A 22,634-nucleotide genomic window follows, 5' to 3' on the forward strand; every position below is an offset into this window, starting at 1 on the left:
TAACCAAGTCTGGTATTTGACTTCCCGCAGGATGCCTGCGGAGAGCAGTTCTTCGATCTGCTCTTGCATCGCCTGATTTTTAGCTGACCCAAGGTGGCGTTGGCCTTGGATCACTGGCTTAATACCTGGCATGGTATTCAAGTGATGTTGCGCGATATCACGTGGGACCCCGATCATGTCTGCGGGTGTCCACGCGAAGATGTCTTGGTTCCTGAAGAGAAGCTGCTTCAGTTGCGCTTTGGTGGTCGGGGACAAGGCGTGACCCAATGTGACCTTTTGTTCTGGGTATCTCGCGTTGAGAACCCATTTTTCTGGCTGGTCGTTGGGAGTGGGCCTTGCGACCTTGGTCGGGCGTACTTCGTCCGACATCATGACGTCCCTGCGGGCATAGATTATCGCGACCCCCAATTCGGTTGGGAAACCAACCGCAGAGTGGGGGACCGACGTAATCATATTGAAATCTCCTTGGGATTCTCTCCCGAGGAGTACGTCATATTTGGAGGTGTGAGGTAAAACCATGAAGTTTACCTCTTCTGTCCTTGTGCGGTTTCCGCTGGAAAGACGCACAAGGAAAGTAATCTGGCCTAGGGGAAAGACAGTTTCCCCTGCGAACCCGGTTAACGGGTAATCTACTGCTTGCAACCGATCTTTGTCCTCCTGGTCGAACTGGTTGAAGCATTGTTCGTAGATTATATCAGATGTACTGCCCGGGTCGATGAATAGACGCTCGGTGCAGTAGTGTGCCAGTTGGCCTGAAATGACGACGACGCGCCTATCGTGCGGTCCGCCTCGGACTTTTGGAAAGACGACTTGCTCGTCTTTCCAGTCACATTCCGGCCTTCTTGCCGCTTTTCGCGGCCTGCCCTTGCCTCCGTGGATCATGTGGGTGGAAGCCACGTGCATGGTTCTCTTCCCGGAGGAGGTACCTTCGCCATGAGGGGTAATGCGCTTGGTGGGTTTTTGCCCACCTGGCAAAAGATGTTGCAGTTTCCCCTCCTTTAAGGCGCGCTCAATCTCCAGTCGGAGACTGATGCAGTCATTGGTGGTGTGGCCCGAGTCCTTGTGGTACTCACAGTAGAGTGTGAGGTCCTGATTTTTCTTGGACTTCATTGGTTGGGCCGGTCGCAAGAACTGTGGGTCCGCAAGGAGGACCTCACTTGGCGACATGGTGATCTCGGTCCAGTTGCGGTCCCGAGATTCTTTTTTTGACGCCCGACTGTCTCGGGCGGGGTTGTGGTTCTTTGGGTCGAACGTGTTGGTTCGCGGGAAGTATGGTTTGGAAATATCGCGATTTCCAACGTCCCGGTTGCGTTTATTGTTACGCTTGGACCCTTGTTGGGATGTTTCGGCTTGGGGTTTTGCCTTTGTCACATGCGGTTCGAGTGATCGCTGTGTCTGGGCGTATTTCTTGACCGCGGCCATGACATCTTCCCATTTTTTGGGCAAGCCCTCCTTGCCAGAGATGGTCATGATCATCTCTCTGTCTTTGACGGCCCGGATGAAGTGGTTTCGTGCCATCTGGTCTGCCACGTCACCTATCTCCAGGCACTCTTTATTATATCGGACGACGAATGCTTCGAGCGATTCGTCGTCCCTTCGCCAGATGTTCATGACGTCACACGAATCTCGTTCGTGGCGTCGCTGCTGGCAAAAATGTGCGAGGAACTTGGTACGCAAGTCCTCGAATGAATCCAGTGATCCCACTGGCAAAGAATCGAACCATGCCCTGGCCAGGCCCGTAAGGGTCTGGGGGAAAAAATTACACCAAGTGGGTTCATCCCACTGGCCGTTGATGCCCGCGCCCATGAAGACGTTCATGTGGTCGTCCGGGTCGGTCGAACCACTGTATTTCCCAACGTTGAATGGGAACTTTGTCGTGGTGACATGGGCGTTGGTAATCCGCGTGCCGAACTTGGAATTTTCGGCCGCTGCCTTTGGCCTGTATGGTTCGTTCGCAGGGCGCTTTGCCGCCCTAAGGTATGTGTTGCGGGGATGACTGGGAGGAACATAGTTGCGTCCTCCCGGTCTGCTACTGGTGTCATGCGAATCACCGCGGTAGCTATGGTCGTCAGGGTCGGTATGACCGTACCCTTCGGTTTATGGTTGTGGGCCCAATCGGCTCTGAATTCCTGGGCCGCGTCTGGAGGTTGATCGCCTCCTGTTCTCGCCATGGGGGCCAAGGCGGGTATGTACCGATCCTCTGGTGTGGGACCCGTATGAGGAATCATCCTCGTTGAGGGTGTGGACCGAACAGTAAGACGATCCCCGTTCTTCACGTCGGCTTCTTGAAGCCGGGCGTGAATGTATCCTGCCGTCGTATTGTAAAATACGCTCAACAGGGGTGTGTGGTGCTGGGGGAAGCCCAGCTCGTATATTCGCTTCAGTACAAGCGCGGTTGTATGCTGCAGTCAGCGTGGCTGCCTGCTGCTCGTACCAGGCATGAATGGTCACGCCTGGTGGGATCACAGATGAGAACTGTGATAAGTCATGTCCGAACATAAAGGAGGGGCTCCTTTGTGTGGACGTGCCAATGTGTCCGGGTTGGGAGGTCGAGGCATTGACCCCTACCGGGTTTGGGATTGGAGGATTTTGGTTATCCGCAGTGTTGTTTTGGTGATCAGTCATGATCGTGAGAGAGGAAAAAGGATGGTTTAGAAAATGCTAAGAGTAGCGGTGGGCGCCAATGATGAAACAATGGTTAACCGGGCAGGGTTAACACACTGGTCTCGTCAAGAAGGGTTAATCCCTTCCTCTCGAGGATCGCTGGCTGGATCACCGGTGGTTGATCTCCTGCACAAGGAAACAAGCCGTGACTCGTAACAAGGAGGATGGGGTGGGGAATGATGAAACAATGGTTAACCGGGCAGGGTTAACACACTGGTCTCGTCAAGAAGGGTTAATCCCTTCCTCTCGAGGATCGCTGGCTGGATCACCGGTGGTTGATCTCCTGCACAAGGAAACAAGCCGTGACTCGTAACAAGGAGGATGGGGTGGGGGGTGCTCCTTGTTACCACTCTCCGGCGTGAGAATCAGTAGTTTGCTTGGGAAGCAAAGTAAGATAGTAGTAGTAGTGAGAGAGTTGTGAGAAGATACCTCAAACCTGGTTTGGGGTTGGTATTTATAGCCGAGGAGTGAAGGAGGATGATGATGGATGGACTGACGACGTGCTGTACCCTTTCAGGTGTGTCAGGCTCGTCGGTTATGGAGGTTATGCCACGTCAGTCCATTGCTTACGTAGCTCTGACAAGTAACTGCCATTGGTGCCACTTGCACTGTGGTGTCAGTACCACTTGCTTGAGTGCATAGGATGCGGTGCAAGCCGCATCGCTACGTGCGGTAACATCTGAAGTTACAGCGTCTCCTACTTGTGATCAAGGAATACGCGAGATGCGGTGCTAGCCGCATCGTCGTCTTGCCTGCATCCCTTGTCGTGACGAAAATGTCCGTATGGTGCGGTGTCAGCCGTACCGCTACGTTCATCTTCTTCTATGCCTAAGGTAAGGCTTTCCTGTATTGATAGAAGTGTTCACTGGATGCGGTGCGATGCCGTATCGCTGTGAATACTTCCGTTTTCATACACCAGATGTGATGCTATGTCGCATCACTCTACCGTTCTCATGTTCCATGTAAGTCTTCCTTTGTTACTAGATAGATTGGATTCAACCCTTGTGTCGACGCGTTCCCGCATGGGCACAAGTAGGTTGTTAGTTAGTGGGGGTTTTGATAAGGGTAATGGTCACTCGCGGTCGATGCTGACGCGAGATCTGGGACCATACCCCTTCATTCCCCTAGATCACTTGAACAAACCGACGAGATTCACCATATCGAGATACACTTACTTCCGAACTGGGGAAAATCCTCACCTAGGGCCGAAGCCTGTTAACACTCACCCGAAGGCACGGCAGTATGGTGAGGTAAAACTCACTTAGTTCAAGGATCGAATCAACGATCACTGCCTACTCGTCTAGTTTCTCATCATCACCACCGAAACTGAATGGTAAAGGTAGACATCGAACCTAGATCACTTGAAACACTAGATCTCTCTTTTACCACTCTGGGCTCTTTAGCTCAAGATCAAACTTAGGGCATGTTTGGCTTAACTTATTTTCAACTTTTGGAAAAGTCCTTTTGGAAACAAAAAGTCAGGAAAACATGACTTTTGCCTTTGGAAAAGGACTTTTGGGCTAAAAAAGAAAAGGCAAACACCCAAAAAAAGGACTTTTGGGCATGTAAAAGGACTTTTTTCTTCAAAATAAGGAATCCCAAACATGCACCTATTCTAGATGTTCTTAAAAACTTATCAAAAACCCTAACTTTTTCCCCAATTTACTATACGGAGTCAATTTAGTATACCAAGTGGAGATAAAGACTGACGACGTAAATCAGTAAACATATTCATTCTTATCCAGGACGCCACGTTTGACGAATTGTTATTGAAGGCGTGTTCCTTATTGCACGATTTTCGTTTAATTCGTCGATCAAAGTTTCAACCTTACGAACAAGTATTTTGGTACACTTTTATTGTTCTGATTTTTGCTGGAATATGCGATTTTGGTAGTCTAGAATCATAGTTGAATGTAATTTGGTGTCTTCTTTTTATATTCTCGTCATAATTTAGGTAAATTGCAAGGGAAGAGAAGAGAAGAGGATTATCATATTTAACTTGATGTTATCATCAAAGGTTATTGGGTATTTATCCAAAAGAAAATCTATAACTTCTTTGATGGTCTTAGTTTCCCAAAAGCATGAAATGGCAGATGGAATCTACATGAATCTTGGTCAACCCAAAAGTCAAACGTAAGTATGTCTGATTTATTTGCAAATTGGATATCTTTATAGACTTATATGCTTGATCCTTATTATAGAATCTGTTATTCATTGCAGACATGAACCACCTGTTGTTAGTACTCTAAGTTCACATAGATTCATGTCAAATTATCACTACAGCACTATACACACAGATAGTATTATAACAAATACACAACATAAGGTACAATTTTGTTAATCGTCTGTGTTTCTTTTTCGGATTATAGTTTTTGTGTTAATGCCCTCTTGTTGATGTGTAATCAATATTGCAGTTATTAGGAAATATTCCGAGATTTGTAAAGATAGTGGAAGTCGGTCCGCGAGACGGATTACAAAACGAGAAAGACATCGTACCCACTTCCGTAAAAGTTGAATTGATCAAAATGTTGGTTGATTCCGGATTGCAAGTTGTTGAAGCTACTAGTTTTGTTTCACCGAAATGGGTCCCGCAGGTAATAATAAGGCTTCTTTGTATCTCTAGTATAATGAAATTCTCAAATTGTAGTTATCGACTTCAAATTGTAGTTGGCAGATGCAAAAGATGTTATTGAAGCAATAAAAAGTGTTGGTGGTGCTAGATTCCCGGTTCTAACACCAAATCTTAAGGTTAAGTTGTATTCTTTCGTCACTCTTTTATTACAAACGTAATGTCACAGCTTTTTATAGCAAATATGACCATCTTGTAATTATGGCGGTTTTACAGGGATTAGAGGCGGCCCTTGCAGCGGGAGTGAAGGAAGTGGCGGTGTTTGCTGCAGCTTCGGAATCGTTTTCACGGGCAAACATTAACTGTAGTATAGATGAAAGTCTTGCACGTTACCGTGATGTTACTTCTGCTGCAAGAAAACACTCCATCCCTGTACGCGGGTATTTTCTCTAAGCTTATATTCTTTCACAGATATAATACTAAAGGATTAGCTAAAAAGCTATGTAGTTAATAACGCAATATATCACGATATATTAGTGATATATCGGTTATCGGTCACCTGGTGAGATATTGGTGTAAAATATTTGTCAGGATATCGGTACCGATATTATCGGCGATATTGACCGATATATCACCGATTTTCCCTATATCAATACCTCAATACCTTTCTTCTTAGTTCTAGCATTCGTCTTTCTTCTTATTGTTGCTAGTAGTGAATTTTTAGTGTTAAGTTCCTATATATATATAAATTCTACATGAAATTAAAATTACCGATATCGCACCGCGATAACCCACATCTCAAATATCGGTCCGTGACCATATCCGATTTTTTACGCATTAACTGCTTAGGTCAACCCAACCCGGCCCGTATGGAAATTACCCATTTCGTTTTGATAAATTTTGAAGCTTGTTGACTAGTTAATGCATCTGTTTGACCAGGTATATATCATGTGTTGTTGGATGTCCAATGGAAGGCGATGTGCATCCGTCAAAAGTTGCATACGTTGCTGACGAACTTTATAAAATGGGGTGTAATGAAATTTCCCTTGGTGACACCATAGGGGTTGGCACTCCTGGTATGATCATATGAATTATTTCATATAATTATGACTATATATTTTATCATACAATTATGATTATATATATTAGCTTGTACGTTGTACTAAATACAAGTTATTTCACTGTCCTATGGTCAGGTACTGTTGTTCCGATGATCGAGGCTGTTAAAAATGTCGTACCTATAGAGAAGCTCGCTGTACATTTTCATGATACTTACGGTCAAGCCCTTTCAAATATTCTTGTATCACTCCAAGTAAGTTTAAAGAAACCAAAATTATTTGATTTAAATAGATTTTTGATAGAGGTGCCAATAAGGCTGCAAACGAACCGAACGAACACGAACACAACCTTGTTCGTTTGTTAAGAAATATATGTGTTCACGAACTGTTCATGACCACTTACCGAACGAGATTTTATGTCCGTGTTCGTTTGTTAAGGAAATGAGTGTGCTCGTGTTCGTTTGTTAATTTTAGGCAACAAACGAAAACGGACACTGATGAACACAAACTAATGTTTATGAACACAAGACAAATGAACACAAACAAGCGTTCATGAACAGAATATATAATACATTGAAACTTACTGAATATTTTATTTGTTGGGATTTTTATGTATTTAAATAAAATATAAAAAATAAAAACACCAATGAACCATCGAACATAAACGAACACGTTACTGAACGTTCACGAACATCAATGAACGAACATGGCCTCTGTTCATGTTTGTTCATTTAACTAAATGAACGAACACAAACGAACTTCCCGCCGAACGGTTCATGAACTTTTCGCTGAACGTTTGGTTCGTTTGCAGCCCTAGGTGCCATCACTACATTTCTGCTTGCAGACATTCTGAATCTTTGATATTCTGTTTGGCATCCATCATTCTAAAAAATGTAACTTTTGTAAAAAAACAGATGGGAATTAGTGTGGTGGATTCATCTGTATCGGGTCTTGGTGGTTGCCCATATGCGAAAGGTGCCACTGGTAATGTAGCCACGGAGGATGTTGTATATATGCTTAATGGGCTTGGTGTGAAGACCAATGTCGACCTTAAAAAGCTCATGTTGGCTGGTGATTTTATCAGGAAACATTTGGGTCGGCCCACCGAGTCTAAGGCCGCAACCGCCTTGAGTAAAACCACCTTGTTTTGTGCGACTTCCAAATTATAAGGTTTGATAATCTGAACGTTGACTCGATATCGTAATAATCAGCTTTTAATGTTCTGATAACAGATTCTGCTCTTGCTTATCTTTTTTATCATCATCTAATACCACTTCTTTTAAACGAAAGTTATTTAACTTGTAACTAGTAAATACAAATCGAATGATGCTAGTTTAATAATTGAAATCTAAATGCATGACATAGTTTGACTTATGAGGTCAATTAGACTACTTTTGATGTTTTCTTCAATTGGTTAGATATACCAAAGTTCTGCTTAATTCCATACATTCTATAGTAACTAACCAGAAACTGAATGATGTTGGTTTAACAAGTGCGACTAACTTCATATAAGGTCGAAATTTGTGCATTTGACCTCGAAAGTCAAAAGTATAAGTTTCTTGTGTGTATTCTCCGTTGATACCTCTTGACGGGTGCTTACGAAAGCTCTAGATATTAAATCTTTAAGTTTGTTGCGACAATCAAGAAGCTGTGGCGGATTTAGAAAAAACATTCAGGGGTATCTCAAAAAAAAAGTTACACTACATTCATAATGGAGTAATTTTTTTAGGCAAATTGGAAATAAATAATCTCACCAAACTCAATTTGGCCGATGATAATCCCAAGTCAGTTATTGGCCGATAATAATCCGAACTGGTCAATTTTTTTTTGTAAATAGTCTGCTGTTAAAATAGCTTAATGGAGTTAAGTTTTTTATATTTTTCTGAATTACAAACCGATGTTTTAGGGCTTTTGATCAGAACGAGGATACGAGTCGATTGATGTAAAACTTATTTCGAAATACTGCCCCAACCCACGAAAACGGTGCTTCAATTCGGGTGTTTAAACTTCCAATTAACAAAAATCAAGCCATTTCGAGCACAATTTCGAGGTAAGTTTTACATCAATCGACTCGTATCCTCGTTCTGATCAAAAGCCCTAAAACGTCATTTTGTAATTCGAAAAAAAAAACTTAACTCCGTTAAGCTATTTTAACGGCGGACTATTTTACAAAAACAATTGACCAGTTCGGATTATTATCGGCCAATAACTGACTTGGGATTATTATCTGCCAAATTGAGTTAGGTTAGATTATTTATTTTCAATTCGCCTTTTTTTTACCGTGCCCTTTTAGGGTATTTTGCACTTCGTCAAGAAAGTTCCCTTAATAGATCAGCCCCTGTCAAGAATGTTGTCTTATGATCTTGACTTTTTTTTATTCGACTTGATTATACATTCAGGTGATTCAATGGAATTTGGAAGTCACATAGAGTAAATTCTGTATGTCCTGGGATTTTTAAATCAACCTTCACTCTGTAGCTTCATAAGTAATATTCCTTACCTGCAAAATTATCTCAAACACATAGTGTATCAAGATGCATCAATTCATCATAAACACATTACATTTGTTGTATGAGATTATGATATTAAGAACAAGTATTTATTGTTAAGTTATAATTCCGATATTGTGTAGACTTTTGAAATATATCATAACAAAAAAATAAAATAAAAATGAACTAGTCTATTTTTTTCTACCTACAATGGGCTAAATCAGAGGATTTTTCTTTAGCGGGAACAATAAATGGACTGATCAAAATCGGGCGAATATGCTAAAATGGACCCGTTACAAAATATGCTAAAATTAATCGTAACTTAAAACGATAAAAATGTATCCTAAACATGCGTATGGAGAGCATACCTTGTTTGACAACTGCTCGAGACCTAAATTAGGCACCGGTAACACCAGACCACTAGCACCAGTACCAGTACATGCATGCTTTATCAGAAAATCACTGGTCTGCTTTGATACTTAAAAGGCACAATTCATCATGGATAATGGATTACTTATTCAACTCAACTCCAGGTCCTGGATCACACGCAAACAAAAGCAATAACTCGATCATCCACATAATTAGTATACAAGGCCCGAGCGGATATTGTCGTTGAATTAACCTGGTGGGAAGCTTCTCTAAAATTACTTGTGATAGTCGTAACATCTGCTCCAGCTTTTTGGTGTGATATCTTTGGTGCAACATACAGAGAAATGGTTGCTCAAGGAAAGCTATGTTGCCACTGGCGGATCCAGAAACTATTTTCTAGGGGTGGGATGAGGGGTTCTACCATATTTTCAATGGGTGCGGTCGAGTTTTTTTGCCTAAAAAATACACTATATTTTTTTTGAAGGGATACGCCCGCCCACCCAACCATCAACTTGGGTCCGCCCCTATATGTATGCAATTTATATCTATAGGGGATCATATCGCAAACATCTTTATAAAATCATTGCCAACTCATAGATTTGTGTTTTTGCGTTCTAAGCTATAAATTGCTCCCCAGTCCTTAGCTTGCTTTGGAATATTAAGCCTATATGTATATAGTGATGGTTGAGGGTACATTCAATAAGGCTGTGGGGTATGGGGCTTGGGTTGGGGTGTGGGTTGGCTGAAAACGTCTAAGCCACCACCCTAAGTGGGCTTGGGTTGGTGCGTGGTCCAAGGGGCGGGAGTTTAAAGCCGGGCGTGGGACGGGTCTAGCAAGGTGACATGGCCGGTTCTCAATGGCCAAACCAAACTAGCCGTTGGCCAACGGCTATGTTTAAGAAAAAAAAATTATTTTTTCACTATAAATATCACATTCAATTCGTATTTTTACCACATTCAACCACAATAATCATCTTCAATTTCTATAATCATCTCTATTCTCATTCTACAAAACGAAAAATGCATCCTCATAATCGTGGTTATGACCCGAACAACACGTTTGTATTCCAAGAAAATAATCCTAGCCCACCACCCAATCGTCCAATGCCTCGTCCATTTTTAATACACTCCCCTATGCCCGATATAGCGAGTTATGCATCGTATATTGGGAATCGTTTGTTTACTAACTTCCCACATACCGACGATTCAATACCTAGCCCGATGAACCTTTCACAAACGCCCGTCAACCTTTCACAAACGCTTATCAACCTTTCACCAACCTCCATCAACCTTTCCCAAACCGAAACCGTCCCCGAAACTCAACCACCCAACGATGGTCCTTCCGCATCTCAATCCATAAAAAAGAGAAGTCAAAAGAAAAAAACCGAGGCGGAGAAAGCACTTGAAACCGCCAAACGAAAACAACAATGATGGGTCGTTAATGAAGAACTTGCATTGGCGAGGGCTTGGCTTCAACAATCTCAACATCCAACTTTAGGCATTTTTAAATATTTTGTAGCCCTTATTTTAATATTTATGGTTATTTTTTATATAACTTTGTAATATATTAATTTTTTTTATTAAAATAGGAAATTCTTAACATCGAAGCCATTTGTGGGAAGCGATTAGTAAAGCATTCCATGAAGAAATGGGAAGGGAGGCTTATCGTGAAAACGATATCTTATCCTCGAAGTGGAGCGAGATAAGCGGCCAACTTACAAAATTTAGTGTTTTTTTAAATAAAGCAAAGCAAAACCCAAAAAGTGGTGAAACCGAAGCCGACATTGTGACAAATGCATTGGTTGCATTCAAAACAAATGTGGGGAGCGACTTCCGTTTCATGTATTGTTGGGAGATTTGTAAGTACCATCAAAAGTGGGCGAATATCCCCAGTGGTAGCGAAACGAACACATCTTCCAAAAGGTCAAGGGCCTCGTCTCAAGCCCAATCTGATGCACGAGATCAAGAGTTTGAGAACCTTTCGGATGATTCGCCAAACCGGCCTGTATATGGAAGAGATGCCGCAAAAAGGCGCGCTCAAAAATCAAGATCGGGTACGGCATCGCCTTCAGTTGGGAGTTCGGGCTCGCGTAGGGGAATATACAGCGATCAGTTGGATGACATTGCATGCAAGTTAGATACATTCAACGTCAACAAAGGGCCGAAATTCGAAAGAGCAAAGAAGCTAGAGATGCCCTGAAACAAAAATGAGATGATTTGAAATTTCTATCCGGTCCCATTGATCACTTAGAGGGTGAAGAGTTGGAACTAATCTTGGAGATGAGAGAAGAGATAAAGAAAAAATATAAGCGTTAGGAAATTTTTTATGTAATTTTTTTTTATTTAAAAATATGAAAAAAAATTAAATTTGTTGTTTTAAAAATATTCAAATAGCGGTTTGGGCTGGCCACGCCCCAAACCCTGCCCCACCATACCGTCTTCAATGTGAGTCAGCCCAACAAAGCCCCCCCAACCCACGTGTCAACCCATGCCCTAAACCCCTGTCCACCATACCCCACGGTCTAACTTGTGTAATGGGTGTAAGTATCCTCCTAACCTAATCATTAAAACACTGAAAACAATTCAAAACATTCTATGAAATTCTCTCTATCACGGTTTCCTTTTCCCTTTACACATGAAAGTATGTTAGGGTGAGAGCGGTGCACACTGCACAGTGGCGGACTTAAGATTTTTTTCCAATGAGGTCCATTTTTTTCGGTGTTCGAAATTTTCATAACAAAACGTTAAAATTTTTGGGCCGGTCCTTATTCGAGTCGGGTCAGAGCGAAGTTTGCATTAGATTTAAAAAAAAAACAGAAAAATTGGCTATACAAGAATTGAACACATGAGCTCTTGTTGGCAAATAGAGGGTTTACCACCACACCAGCTTCCCTTTTCTTTTTATGATGTCCACCTAATTGTATTTATGAGATCCTTATAGAATTTAATATCCCGGATCTCCTAATTTTTTAAAAAACATTGGAGTCCGGAGACCCCGACCCGTTCTATGTGGGTCCACCCCTGGCGGTAGTCACCTCTTGAGGAGAGGTAAACTCTCGACCCACCCAATCACATTGTGCTATGTTAATTCCCCTCTTGTACTAAAACATAAGGGATGGTCACCTCTCTTGGGGAGAGGTAAACTATATTTTTTTTAATATAAAAAGCAAAAAAGAAACTTGTGATTGGTTTCATGTGCATCCAACGGTCAAAATTTTGCCTCCCTCACACGGTGACTATACACCAAATATAAACAACCACACGCGACAAAGGTGACCGGCGACGGTGTTCCCCATATAATAAAGGGGTTCACCGCTGCGTTTACTGCACCCATCCCGCCACCCTTATATGAAAAATCACTATAGGTTATTAATATATAGTAAAAGTAAATGGCCATGTTGTAACTTGTGAACATTTATTAATGAAAAATGGGCTCTGGCTAACTTGTGGACATTTAACACCAATCCATGGTACAACACATGAAAGAATTTTATATTTTTATAGGAAAAATCACTACTCATGGGGTACTTGTTAATATAGAGTAAATAGATATGGTGTAACTTATGGACATTTTTTTAATGAAATATGGGCCTTGGCGTAACTTGTGGACAATTAACACCACTGTACAAGACTACAAGCTAACATTTCTTTCACAAAAATTATTAGTGTAGCATCTAATTATTGACTTTTATGGAACATCTAATGACCCAGATGTCATTCAAAAAAAAAAAAAAAAAAAAAAAAAAACATAAATGACCCGGACATGACTATAGCTTTTGAACAGTTGATTTATGTTACTTTATATAGAAATTAAAAAAAAAACTAGTTATCATTAGTGTAAGATCAATGGTGGTTTCTTCTCAACAGGTAGCAACCTTTGAATTGGAACCATGGCGAGACCTCAAAGGCAAAATCGTGATGGTTACAGGCGCATCTTCTGGCATCGGCTGGGAATTGTGTATTGGCTTAGCCAAATCCGGTTGCAGGATCATTGCCACTGCCCGTCGTACTGATCGCCTCAACGCTTTGTGCGATGGAATTAACGTACGTGAAGCCAGGAAGCACCATGTATTGGCGGTGCCAGTGGAGCTTGACGTCAGTGCAGGGGGTCATACCATTGAAGCATCTGTGAAAAAAGCTTGGGAAGCTTTTGGCCGTATTGATGTTTTGATCAATAACGCCGGTATTATAGGTATAATTAGTTACCTATGGTTTATTTATTAAATAAGAACTTCGCTAGATTGTAAGATGCTATCTTTTAATTAAATTTCCTAAAATTATATAGCAAACTCTGGACTTTAAGTTAAAAAGATAAAACCAAAAGTATATTTCAACCGGTAGTAGTAACGGACCCAGGAATTTTTCTATTAGGGTGCGGAACATTTTTAAAAATTTTAGGCCCCTAGGTATATAAGTAAAAAAAAAAAAAACGGTTTGTATCAGGTCGGGTCATGTAAAACAAAAGAACATAATGACCACGAAACGCTAATCCGCCATTCAACAATCTTTTTCCAAGCAAAGTAGAAGCACTAAGTCTAAGTCGGTATTCACGTTTCTCCTTAGTGGTCCTATTGTCCCATTGTGTGTGTACCTCTTGATTTTTGTTAACCAAATCATGCCATAACGTCCCTACTGATGGTTCCTATTACAAACAAATTGATACATAAGTTCATCGCTCCATAACATAATGTTTCAATTTTAATTTTCAACTATTCAAGCCCTAGAAATCGTGTGTAATCACCCTAAAAATCATCTAAACAACATAATCACCCTAAAAATCATTTAAACAACCATAAACAACGTCAGAACACACGAAATTTCAAACTTATTTAAGAATTTTATTACCCTTTTCATCCTATAATATCAACTAAAATCATCAAAAAAAAAAAAAAAACATAAAAACTTACCCTTTATCGGATTCCGGTTGGTTTGGTGTCGGACGGTGGCTGTTTGGTGTCGGACGACGGTGGGTCGCAGCTACTGATGACGTGCTGTTGTGGCTGCTGCTGTGTTCGCTGATCGTTGGCAGGAGACGATGCAAGAGAGGGAGGGTGGGAGGAATTCTAAGGAACTATTGGACTTATTTTAATTATTATAGTTTGAACTTAGGTTGGGTTGGGTTAATGGGCTAGGAATTAGTGGGCTAGTTAGGTTTAATGAAATAGTAAGTTAAGGTATTGGGTATTTGGATTAAGTTGGGTAGTATACGTTTATATAATTTAGGTAGTTTTTTTTTTTTTTTAAATTAGAGTTTACTAAAAAAATTAAAATATAAATCGATACCGTTTTTTACCTAAGGTGTGTGGACGAAAAAATCCAAGGGGTGCGGACGAAAATTCCAAAGGGTGCGGACGAGATTTTCGACAGAAAATAGCATTAATTTTTTTTTCCGGGGGTGCGCCCGCCCACCTTAGGCTGGGGGTGGGTCCGCCCCCGACCGGTAGACAAACATATTTATAACCTTTTATAATTTGTTAGAATTTTATAAAAAATTATCAACATTATTAGCTTATTGTACTATATATTATTATTATTATTAATTAATTAATTAAAATTAAAAATTGAATGTTTTGAACAGTAAAAAAAACAGTACAAAACTAGAAAAAGTTAAAATAAAGTTAAAATAATATATATATATATATATATGGTTTTTTTAGACTATGAGGTATAGGGCGGGGTTGGGGCGTGGGTTGGAGAGAAACGCTCAAGTCACCATCCCGGATGGGCTTGGGTTTGGGCGTGGCCCCTTGGGCGGGAGTTTAAGGCCGGGCGTGGGGCATGCTATCGATCCTATGTGGCCGGCTCTTATTGGCTTGTTGGCTAGGGCATAGCGGGCCATGTTTAACTTTTAAAATAGTCACGCCCCAAACCCCCTCCCCACCATACCGTCTTCAATGTGGGTCAGCCCAGCGAAGCCCACCCAAGCCACGTGTCAACCCATGCTCCAAACCCCCGCCCCACCATACCCCACGGTCTTAATAGTTTTATTATCTTCTTTACTTTTTAATTACTATTATGATCAATTGTTGCTAGTATTTGCTATAACATTTTATTATGATAGATACTAGGGACGAGTTTGGTATCGTACTAGTACCCATCTCGAAAATCATCAAAATTGGGTATCAGTACCGGTATCGAAATGCTCGGTATGATACGGTATTTAAATGTAAAAATTGGTAAAATGTTGGGACCGTACCAAACCAATATCAAATCGAAAGTACCGATCCTGAAAACTGGGTATCGAAAATGATTCGGTACGTTAAATTTGGTACCAGGTTGGTTTTGATATTTGGTCCCATTTGCCCATGCCTAATATTTGCAGATTATATTCTAAACACAGGGTTATGTTTAATTTTTTTCTCACCATTCCAAATGTTAGGTTTAATATTTTTTCTCAACATTACAATATAAATTTTACTAAAAACATAGTTGTATTCTAGATAAAATATTTCATGATTTCGTAACTTATACCAGTGTTGTACCGATAAGGTACCAAACCGATTCCTTCCGAATAACATTTTTACCAGGTATTCATTTTTATGCTTTTTCGGTTTTGATACATGTCGATTTAGGTAGTTTTCAATATTTTTACACCATTGGGACCAGACCTGTTAATGTGTATATTGAATTCTCGCCGCACCGGGTGGGGGAATTCCACAACCCATTCATCAAGTGCCATCTCATGATTCTAGAAGGAGCCATCTAACGCTTTTTTCCTGTTTTTAATAGTATTTTATTTATTATTTAATTAAAATTTTCTCTAATAACTTTCGTTTGTTAATTTTTTTTTAAAATTCTAAATACACGATTATTTTTATTTTTTCTCAACATTACGAAATAAATGTTATTAAAAACAAAATTATATTTAAGATAAATTATTTCACGGTTGCGTAAACTATATGGAGTAACGAGACTGTACCGCTAACAATGTTGTATCGACAACGTAACAAATCGAACCGGTACCGAACAACTAACATTGTTACCGGTATCAATACTCATTTTTATGTTTTTATGCTTTTCAGTTTTGAAACGAGTTAATTTAGGTATTTTTGCATTACCGGTACCTAAATGGTTAGTGCGTATACCAAAATCCTGCTGCACGTCATGGAGGAATTCCACTAGTATAAATAAATATGCAACCGGTATGATCATAATTGGACTCATGTTTTTATAAAAATGATGCCGTATATAAAAGTTACACGAGTTAAAGAAAATCAAAAAAGTTGGAAAAAAAGTCAACTATGATAGGCAGTGGCGGACTTACAATGTTAGTAGGGATAGCATGGGCTACCCCTCAACCCCGTCTCCGTAGTATAAAAATACTCCTTAACTCCGTTTTCGTAGTGTAAAAATACCTCGCAACTTCGTCTCCGTTATACAAAGGATACTCCTAGTCTAAAAAATAAAAAAATTAGAATACCCCTAAATTTTTGGGTTAGTTCCGCCGCTGATGATAGGCCGTATCAATTTTACCCCTTCAATCCTTTTCTTGCATGGAAACGTGATGACATGGGAGTCTCTTAAGATCTCAACTTTCTTGCATGGAAACGTGATGACATGGCAGTCTCTAAGATCTCAACTATTGATTTCTTGATCTTAGCGCCAAAAATTTTACTACACTTTACACGTAAAAGGCTCTTTGTATTTAAACCTTCTTTTATGCAGGGGCGTAGCTTTCAAGGGGTCGGGAGGGGCACCCGACCTCTCGAAGTTTTCGCTCAGTAATGTTATGTATGTTCGTTTCGTATAAAATTTTCTAGGTATATACATTTCAACCCCTCGGTTTTATAAAAAAATTTACTTATATAAAATTTTTAGGTCCGGTGACTTCCGGCCCCCCGGTGGAAATTTTAAAGCTTCGCCACTGCTTTTATGTACATTCATAACTTTTATTAGGATAATTATAAATAACAATTATAAGTATATATAAGGTTATATATATACACATCTTCCTATACTAATAAACAAAAATCTTTTTGTACACGTGTTACTCTCTGGTGCCTCCTCTCTTTTAATAATAGTATTACATATTAATTTTTATACACAAAATATAATATAATATTAATTAATATAGTTAGAGATAAACGTATAAATTCAAATTTAATTAATAATTATCTATAACAAATATAATTGTATCAAATAATATAATAATTATAATATTATTTAATATAGTTAGAGATCAAACGTATAATTTCAAATTTAATTAATAGTAAATTACTTTTTGTAACACCCGTTCTTATTATTCAAGGTTTAACGTATATTTTACAAAAAAAAAAAACAATCATGTAATTAAGATTACATAAACATTTGGAAATACGGGTTTACTAAAACCTTTACAATTTATAATTTATTCTACGTAACATGATCGAATTCGTTGCTTAAAAATTACAACGTGGCAAAGTGCGGAAGCATGTAACTGTATCGTGTTCGGTTCTTCGTTGAGCTTGATCGTCTTCCGGCATCCGTGGTGTACCTACATTTCATAAACATGAAATGCTTTAGTCATACGAGGTTTAAAACGTGTCTAAACGAGTTCGAGAAACAATCGATCACCAAAACAAAATTTTCAATCCTGGCCTCCACCGTAACTTACGGTGGAACCGTAAGTTACGGTGGCCTCTGGTTTAATCTGTTTCTACCGTACAACAGTAGAAACCCACCGTATCATTTTCATCTCCACCGTAACTTACGGTGGCACCGTAAGTTACGGTGGACTCTGTAACAGTCCAGTTTCCTTTTTGCCGTAATTGACACGAAATCTTTCGTATCTTTCAAACCGGTTGTCCGTTTAACCTACCGTTTCTTCCTACGTGATTGTAATTTGATTCTCCATCACATGGAGTTAAAATTCGACGTCCAGCTTAACAAAATTTAAGACTTTTAAGTCTTCGGCTTATTACCCTTTTTACCAAATTTTGACCCATTCACGGTTTTACCAAACAAACGTATTTGTTTGATTCCTATGTCACATAAATCTTGTAATTTCAATGTTGTCTATCTTATTAGGTTCAATTCACGAGTTCATGTATATTCTTGAACCCGTTTGTACTCAAATGCTTATTTTGACCCGTTAAGGGTATTTAAGCACTTCTCCGCATAATTCATAATTATTTATTGCTAGCTTCTTAATTTCTCAATATTTGTCAAATGATCTTCCACCACAACTATATTTATGGTGTGTTTACTAAGGTAATCTATGCAAACCGGGTTTTACCCCTCAACTCATCATTTTACGGCAAGGACTCGAATAGAGCCGTTTGACTAACGTAATACATCTTTCAATTTCTATACTTGTCCTATGTATTTATTTAATCGTAATAATCATTTCCAAACAACTTTTAAAGGTTGTTTGTTCAATTTAGCCTCCAAGGGCGTTTTGGTCCATTTTAGTCTTTTATTAACAATGAAGGACTTTTGAAAGTATATTTGACCCATAATCCCTCTTTTAACCTATGATTTTGTTTGAAAAGTCATTAAGCTTTCCAAACGCTATGTTCATTACTTAAAACATTTGGTTTACTTATCAAGTAACCAAATGTCCATTTGACCTCTTTTAACACTCTTGAACCACATGTTCTAAATGAGTGTTACCCTATTTCACATACCTGGCGCAGATCAATCTATTGACCCGTTTTTAATACCTTGCTTTTATAACCGCTAATTCATGGCGTTGCTAATACCCATTTGACATTTACACCTGAAATAATATAGCTCGACGATAATCATTAGTCGTTATTGTCAAAGGGTGATATTTTTCACCTTTTGACCCATTTGGTCTAAGTGACCGATTATGATGGCGAGATGATATTTATTACCATCTCATCTATATGACTCGCTTTGGTTTACACCGAGTGGTCATTTCACATATTAATCGTTTTCTTAACGCTTTTTAGCCTATCATGGCTTACGCCTTACAATGACTTTCAAAACAAATAGTTATGGTCAACGCATAACCAATTTACCGTTTTCATTTCTTTTAAACCATCAACACGGTTTCTTGTCATGCTCGACTACCTTGTTCCGTACGTTTACACGTCGGAACATCATACTTAAATTATGTATTTATCTTATTCGTAACTAATACGATAAGAGAATATTCTAACATATAAGACTAGTGTAAGCTATACTTACCTTGCATCCGAATTATGCTTTTTCCTTCATTCTTGATTCGTTTGACCCGCTTCCTTCCCCAAGCCTTTCACCTAGCTCGTTGAGCGTCAAACTATTTTCAACATTTACAAGGTGGTTAGATTAGTCATTAACAATCACGACTATTCCAGCTTACTTATTTTCTTTGCCAAAACTATTATTCGACTTCATCACTAGTTAGTTTGACTTTCTAAAGTCAACTACCTTTAATCATATAATATGCACGATCAAGGCAAATCAACATTATGATTGGAACCCGTTTTATCCCATGTCTTATGTAATTAGTCAAACTTGCCAATTACACGTTTTAATTGAATTTCAACACTTTACTTCTCATTTAGGCATTTTATCAAACATCTAATAAGCATACTTCTACACATTTGCTAACTAGTTCACAACTAGTTATTTTTACCAAGATTAACATCAAAATTCAAACTCTCATGTCTAGTGTTCATGAACTACACTTAGTACTAGTATCATAACATCAATATTCATCAATTTAACACTCTAATTCAAGTGTTCATCTTCTTGTCATAAAACCCACTTAGCACACATATGGGTAATCATCAAATTTCTATTTTTCAACACTAGCTTATCAAATTATTAACTAGGGTTGTTCCTAAACATGGATTTCATCACAATAACACTCATAGATTCAACATTCATTCCAGAATTTTGATTATGATTGTTCATCATAATTTCAAAGTATCACTAAATCATAAGATTCAACATGCCTTGTGATCCCCACGACTTGGTGATCATTAATATGTGTTCATGCATCGGATTTGGACCAGATTTGACCTTCAATTTGATGGATTTGTTGAAGTTAGGGTTTGAGCTCCCTAAAGCTCTTCCTGGTCGATCCTCACACACGCACACATACTCTTGTGTGTGTGTTTGTGTTTTATTTTTAAGTTTATAATTCATTTTCAAGTTACCCGGCTTTGGTCCCTCGTGTTTGGTTAGTTATTAATTAGATTACAACCTAAATTACTTTCAATAATATTCCCACTTATTAACTAGGTTTTACATTTCTAGTTAACTTAGCGGGTTCGGGAATATTTATGACTAAGTTCATTTTAGGTCCCGTTAACTCGGGCCTTTTATCCATTTTATCCTTAAAAGCTTTTTATTTACTTTTTATTAAACATTAGGATTAATTATTTAAATCCTAATATTTACCGGGTAAATTTTACCACTAACGGTACTTTACCCGTCTTTTAATGCTAATGTGGTTTGATCACCAAGCCCATTTTCGGGGTGTTACAAGTCTACCCCCCTTAAAGAGGTTTCGTCCTCGAAACCTTGCTTACATAGTTCATTGAGTTCTAAACTCAATGCGTTTTGACTTGAGTAATCTCTTAGGAATTACTCATACTTTAACCAATTGTTAGTATTACCAGAAAAATTATGGTAATGTCTTTTTGGTTACAGAACCTGTACGTACCTCATACGACATGATGTAATTTGAAATAACGTAATTCCGTTATTTTTACTTGTTTAGTTAACTTAGCGATTTCCATCGCTTTAACATATTATCGAACTCTTGGTGAATCCGTTACCTTGACCCGTTTAAAGGTCTTTAGTGAAATCTTTCACTTTTAGCAACAATTTCTTCTGTTTTCAAAATTCATTTATTCGGTTCAGTTATACCGAATCTACCGCTTACAAGCAACCAGATTACTTAAATGACCTTAACTGGTCTCACTAACTCGACTTATTAGTCCAGTTACTTTTTACCGCTCGCTGGTTATAATGTGATTCCACTTCACATTGCATTTCTTGACCGTGATCGTGTCACGCATGTTTAATTTATATCAACCTTTCATTTTCAAAAAGATCACTTTTCGAATATATCGTCTTGCGCCTATCAGCGTCAAGACTTGAATCCTTTATGCTTACTATTCAATTTCCTATCAGAATTTATATTTATAATAATGTTATTTCTTACTAAAACTGAATTTTAGTCTAACGTTTTTCTCTTTAACTATGTCAATTACTCATGTCAAGGGAAATGACAACCCCTAATTTATTGTTTTCCGTTCTCGTTTTACGTGAGGATTCGTAACAAGTTCTCTCACCTTACGCTATTGACCCGTAGGTTCTTTCACCTAACCTCGTAGGCTATTTTCTTAAGCTTTCATCTCTTTAAGACGAGGCCCTTATGATCCCTTTGCTTCAGTTCATGACCCGTGGGTCATTTTGGCCCCTCCATTTTCCTTAATTGACTCGTTTGACTCATTTTGGGTGAATTTTCATCACCTATGAATGTCAGACTTCGTTCTTTATTTGACCCGTTCAACTTTGAAATGGTTGAACGTAATTACCAAAATTTATGCTTGCGAAAATTCTTGTCATCTTTTAGTCATGACTCATATTCCGAGTCTTTTGACTTTCTATTTCGCGTTCCTGTCTCTCAGTCTACGCATGTGTTTAAATTCCTTACCCACCAACCGGGTGTTTTACCGAAGTCGTTATTATTGCATCCCTTACGGTATGCATTATGACTTCGTTTCGCTTTTATATTCCGACTTTGTCCTCAAGTTTGACGTTTACAAAAACGACCCGTTTAGAGACATATTCGCATTTTCCGGGTTCGAGTGTAAGTACACCCCCTCCCAATACATGTCTACCTTGTTTTACATGTTTATATTTTCCGGGTTCGAGTGTAAGTACACCCCCTCCCAATACATGTCTACCTTGTTTTACATGTTTATATTTTTCCGGGTTCGAGTGTATGTACACCCCCTCCCAATACATGTCTACATCACTTTTCATGCTTGTATTTTCTGGGTTCGAGTGTAAGTACACTCCCTCCCAATATGTCTAAATCATTTTTCATGCTTGTGTTTTCTGGGTTCGAGTGTAAGTACACTCCCTCCCAATACTTATCTAAATCATTTTTCATGCTTGTGTTTTCTGGGTTCGAGTGTAAGTACACTCCCTCCCAATACTTGTCTAAATCATTTTTGATGCTTGTTTGTCCCTTCATTCGGGCTCATTATCCTGATGTAATACGCTTCCGTCACTCGGTTGTGCGTTTACCTTATTATCAAACATTTTGCTTATCTGATTCATTTGGATACTTTTTAATTAGTCCCATTCACTCCGCCCTTACTACATCGGATGTAAATGTGTCCGCTATAAGAAACTCGTGGTATCATATGCCACTACGTACTTGGCCAGAGTAAGCGATTTAACACATGACATACACGACCTTTTTATAGTTTTAACATCACGCCCTATGTAAGTAACACCTCTATTCGGTTTTCTTGGAAATTATATCCTGGATATGTATTTCTGTTCAGGTTTTTCCAAGTTTCTAATTTACCTATG

At 39.1% G+C, this 22,634-nt stretch overlaps 1 protein-coding gene across 6 annotated transcripts; it reads left to right on the forward strand.

The window, feature by feature from the left end:
- Nucleotides 1–4,281: 4,281 nt before the first annotated feature.
- LOC110866748 (hydroxymethylglutaryl-CoA lyase, mitochondrial) lies at nucleotides 4,282–8,910 on the forward strand. Of its 6 annotated transcripts, none has more exons than XM_035978274.1 (10): nucleotides 4,282–4,510; nucleotides 4,631–4,797; nucleotides 4,885–4,990; nucleotides 5,079–5,258; nucleotides 5,332–5,412; nucleotides 5,510–5,673; nucleotides 6,173–6,309; nucleotides 6,430–6,545; nucleotides 7,206–7,461; nucleotides 8,691–8,910. In XM_035978274.1, exons 2-9 carry the CDS (start codon nucleotides 4,667–4,669, stop codon nucleotides 7,458–7,460), a joined length of 1,170 nt encoding a protein of 389 aa, XP_035834167.1. In that variant the 5' UTR covers nucleotides 4,282–4,510; nucleotides 4,631–4,666; the 3' UTR covers nucleotide 7,461; nucleotides 8,691–8,910. The 6 variants fall into 6 exon arrangements, with proteins under 6 accessions (XP_035834167.1, XP_035834126.1, XP_021971592.1 ...); XM_022115897.2 differs by having other exon boundaries at nucleotides 4,292–4,510; nucleotides 4,619–4,797; XM_035978233.1 differs by having other exon boundaries at nucleotides 4,282–4,797.
- Nucleotides 8,911–22,634: the final 13,724 nt, after the last annotated feature.

The sequence above is a fragment of the Helianthus annuus genome, chromosome 1 (genome assembly GCF_002127325.2).
Source record: "Helianthus annuus cultivar XRQ/B chromosome 1, HanXRQr2.0-SUNRISE, whole genome shotgun sequence".
In the NCBI taxonomy this organism is placed as follows: Eukaryota; Viridiplantae; Streptophyta; class Magnoliopsida; order Asterales; family Asteraceae; genus Helianthus; species Helianthus annuus.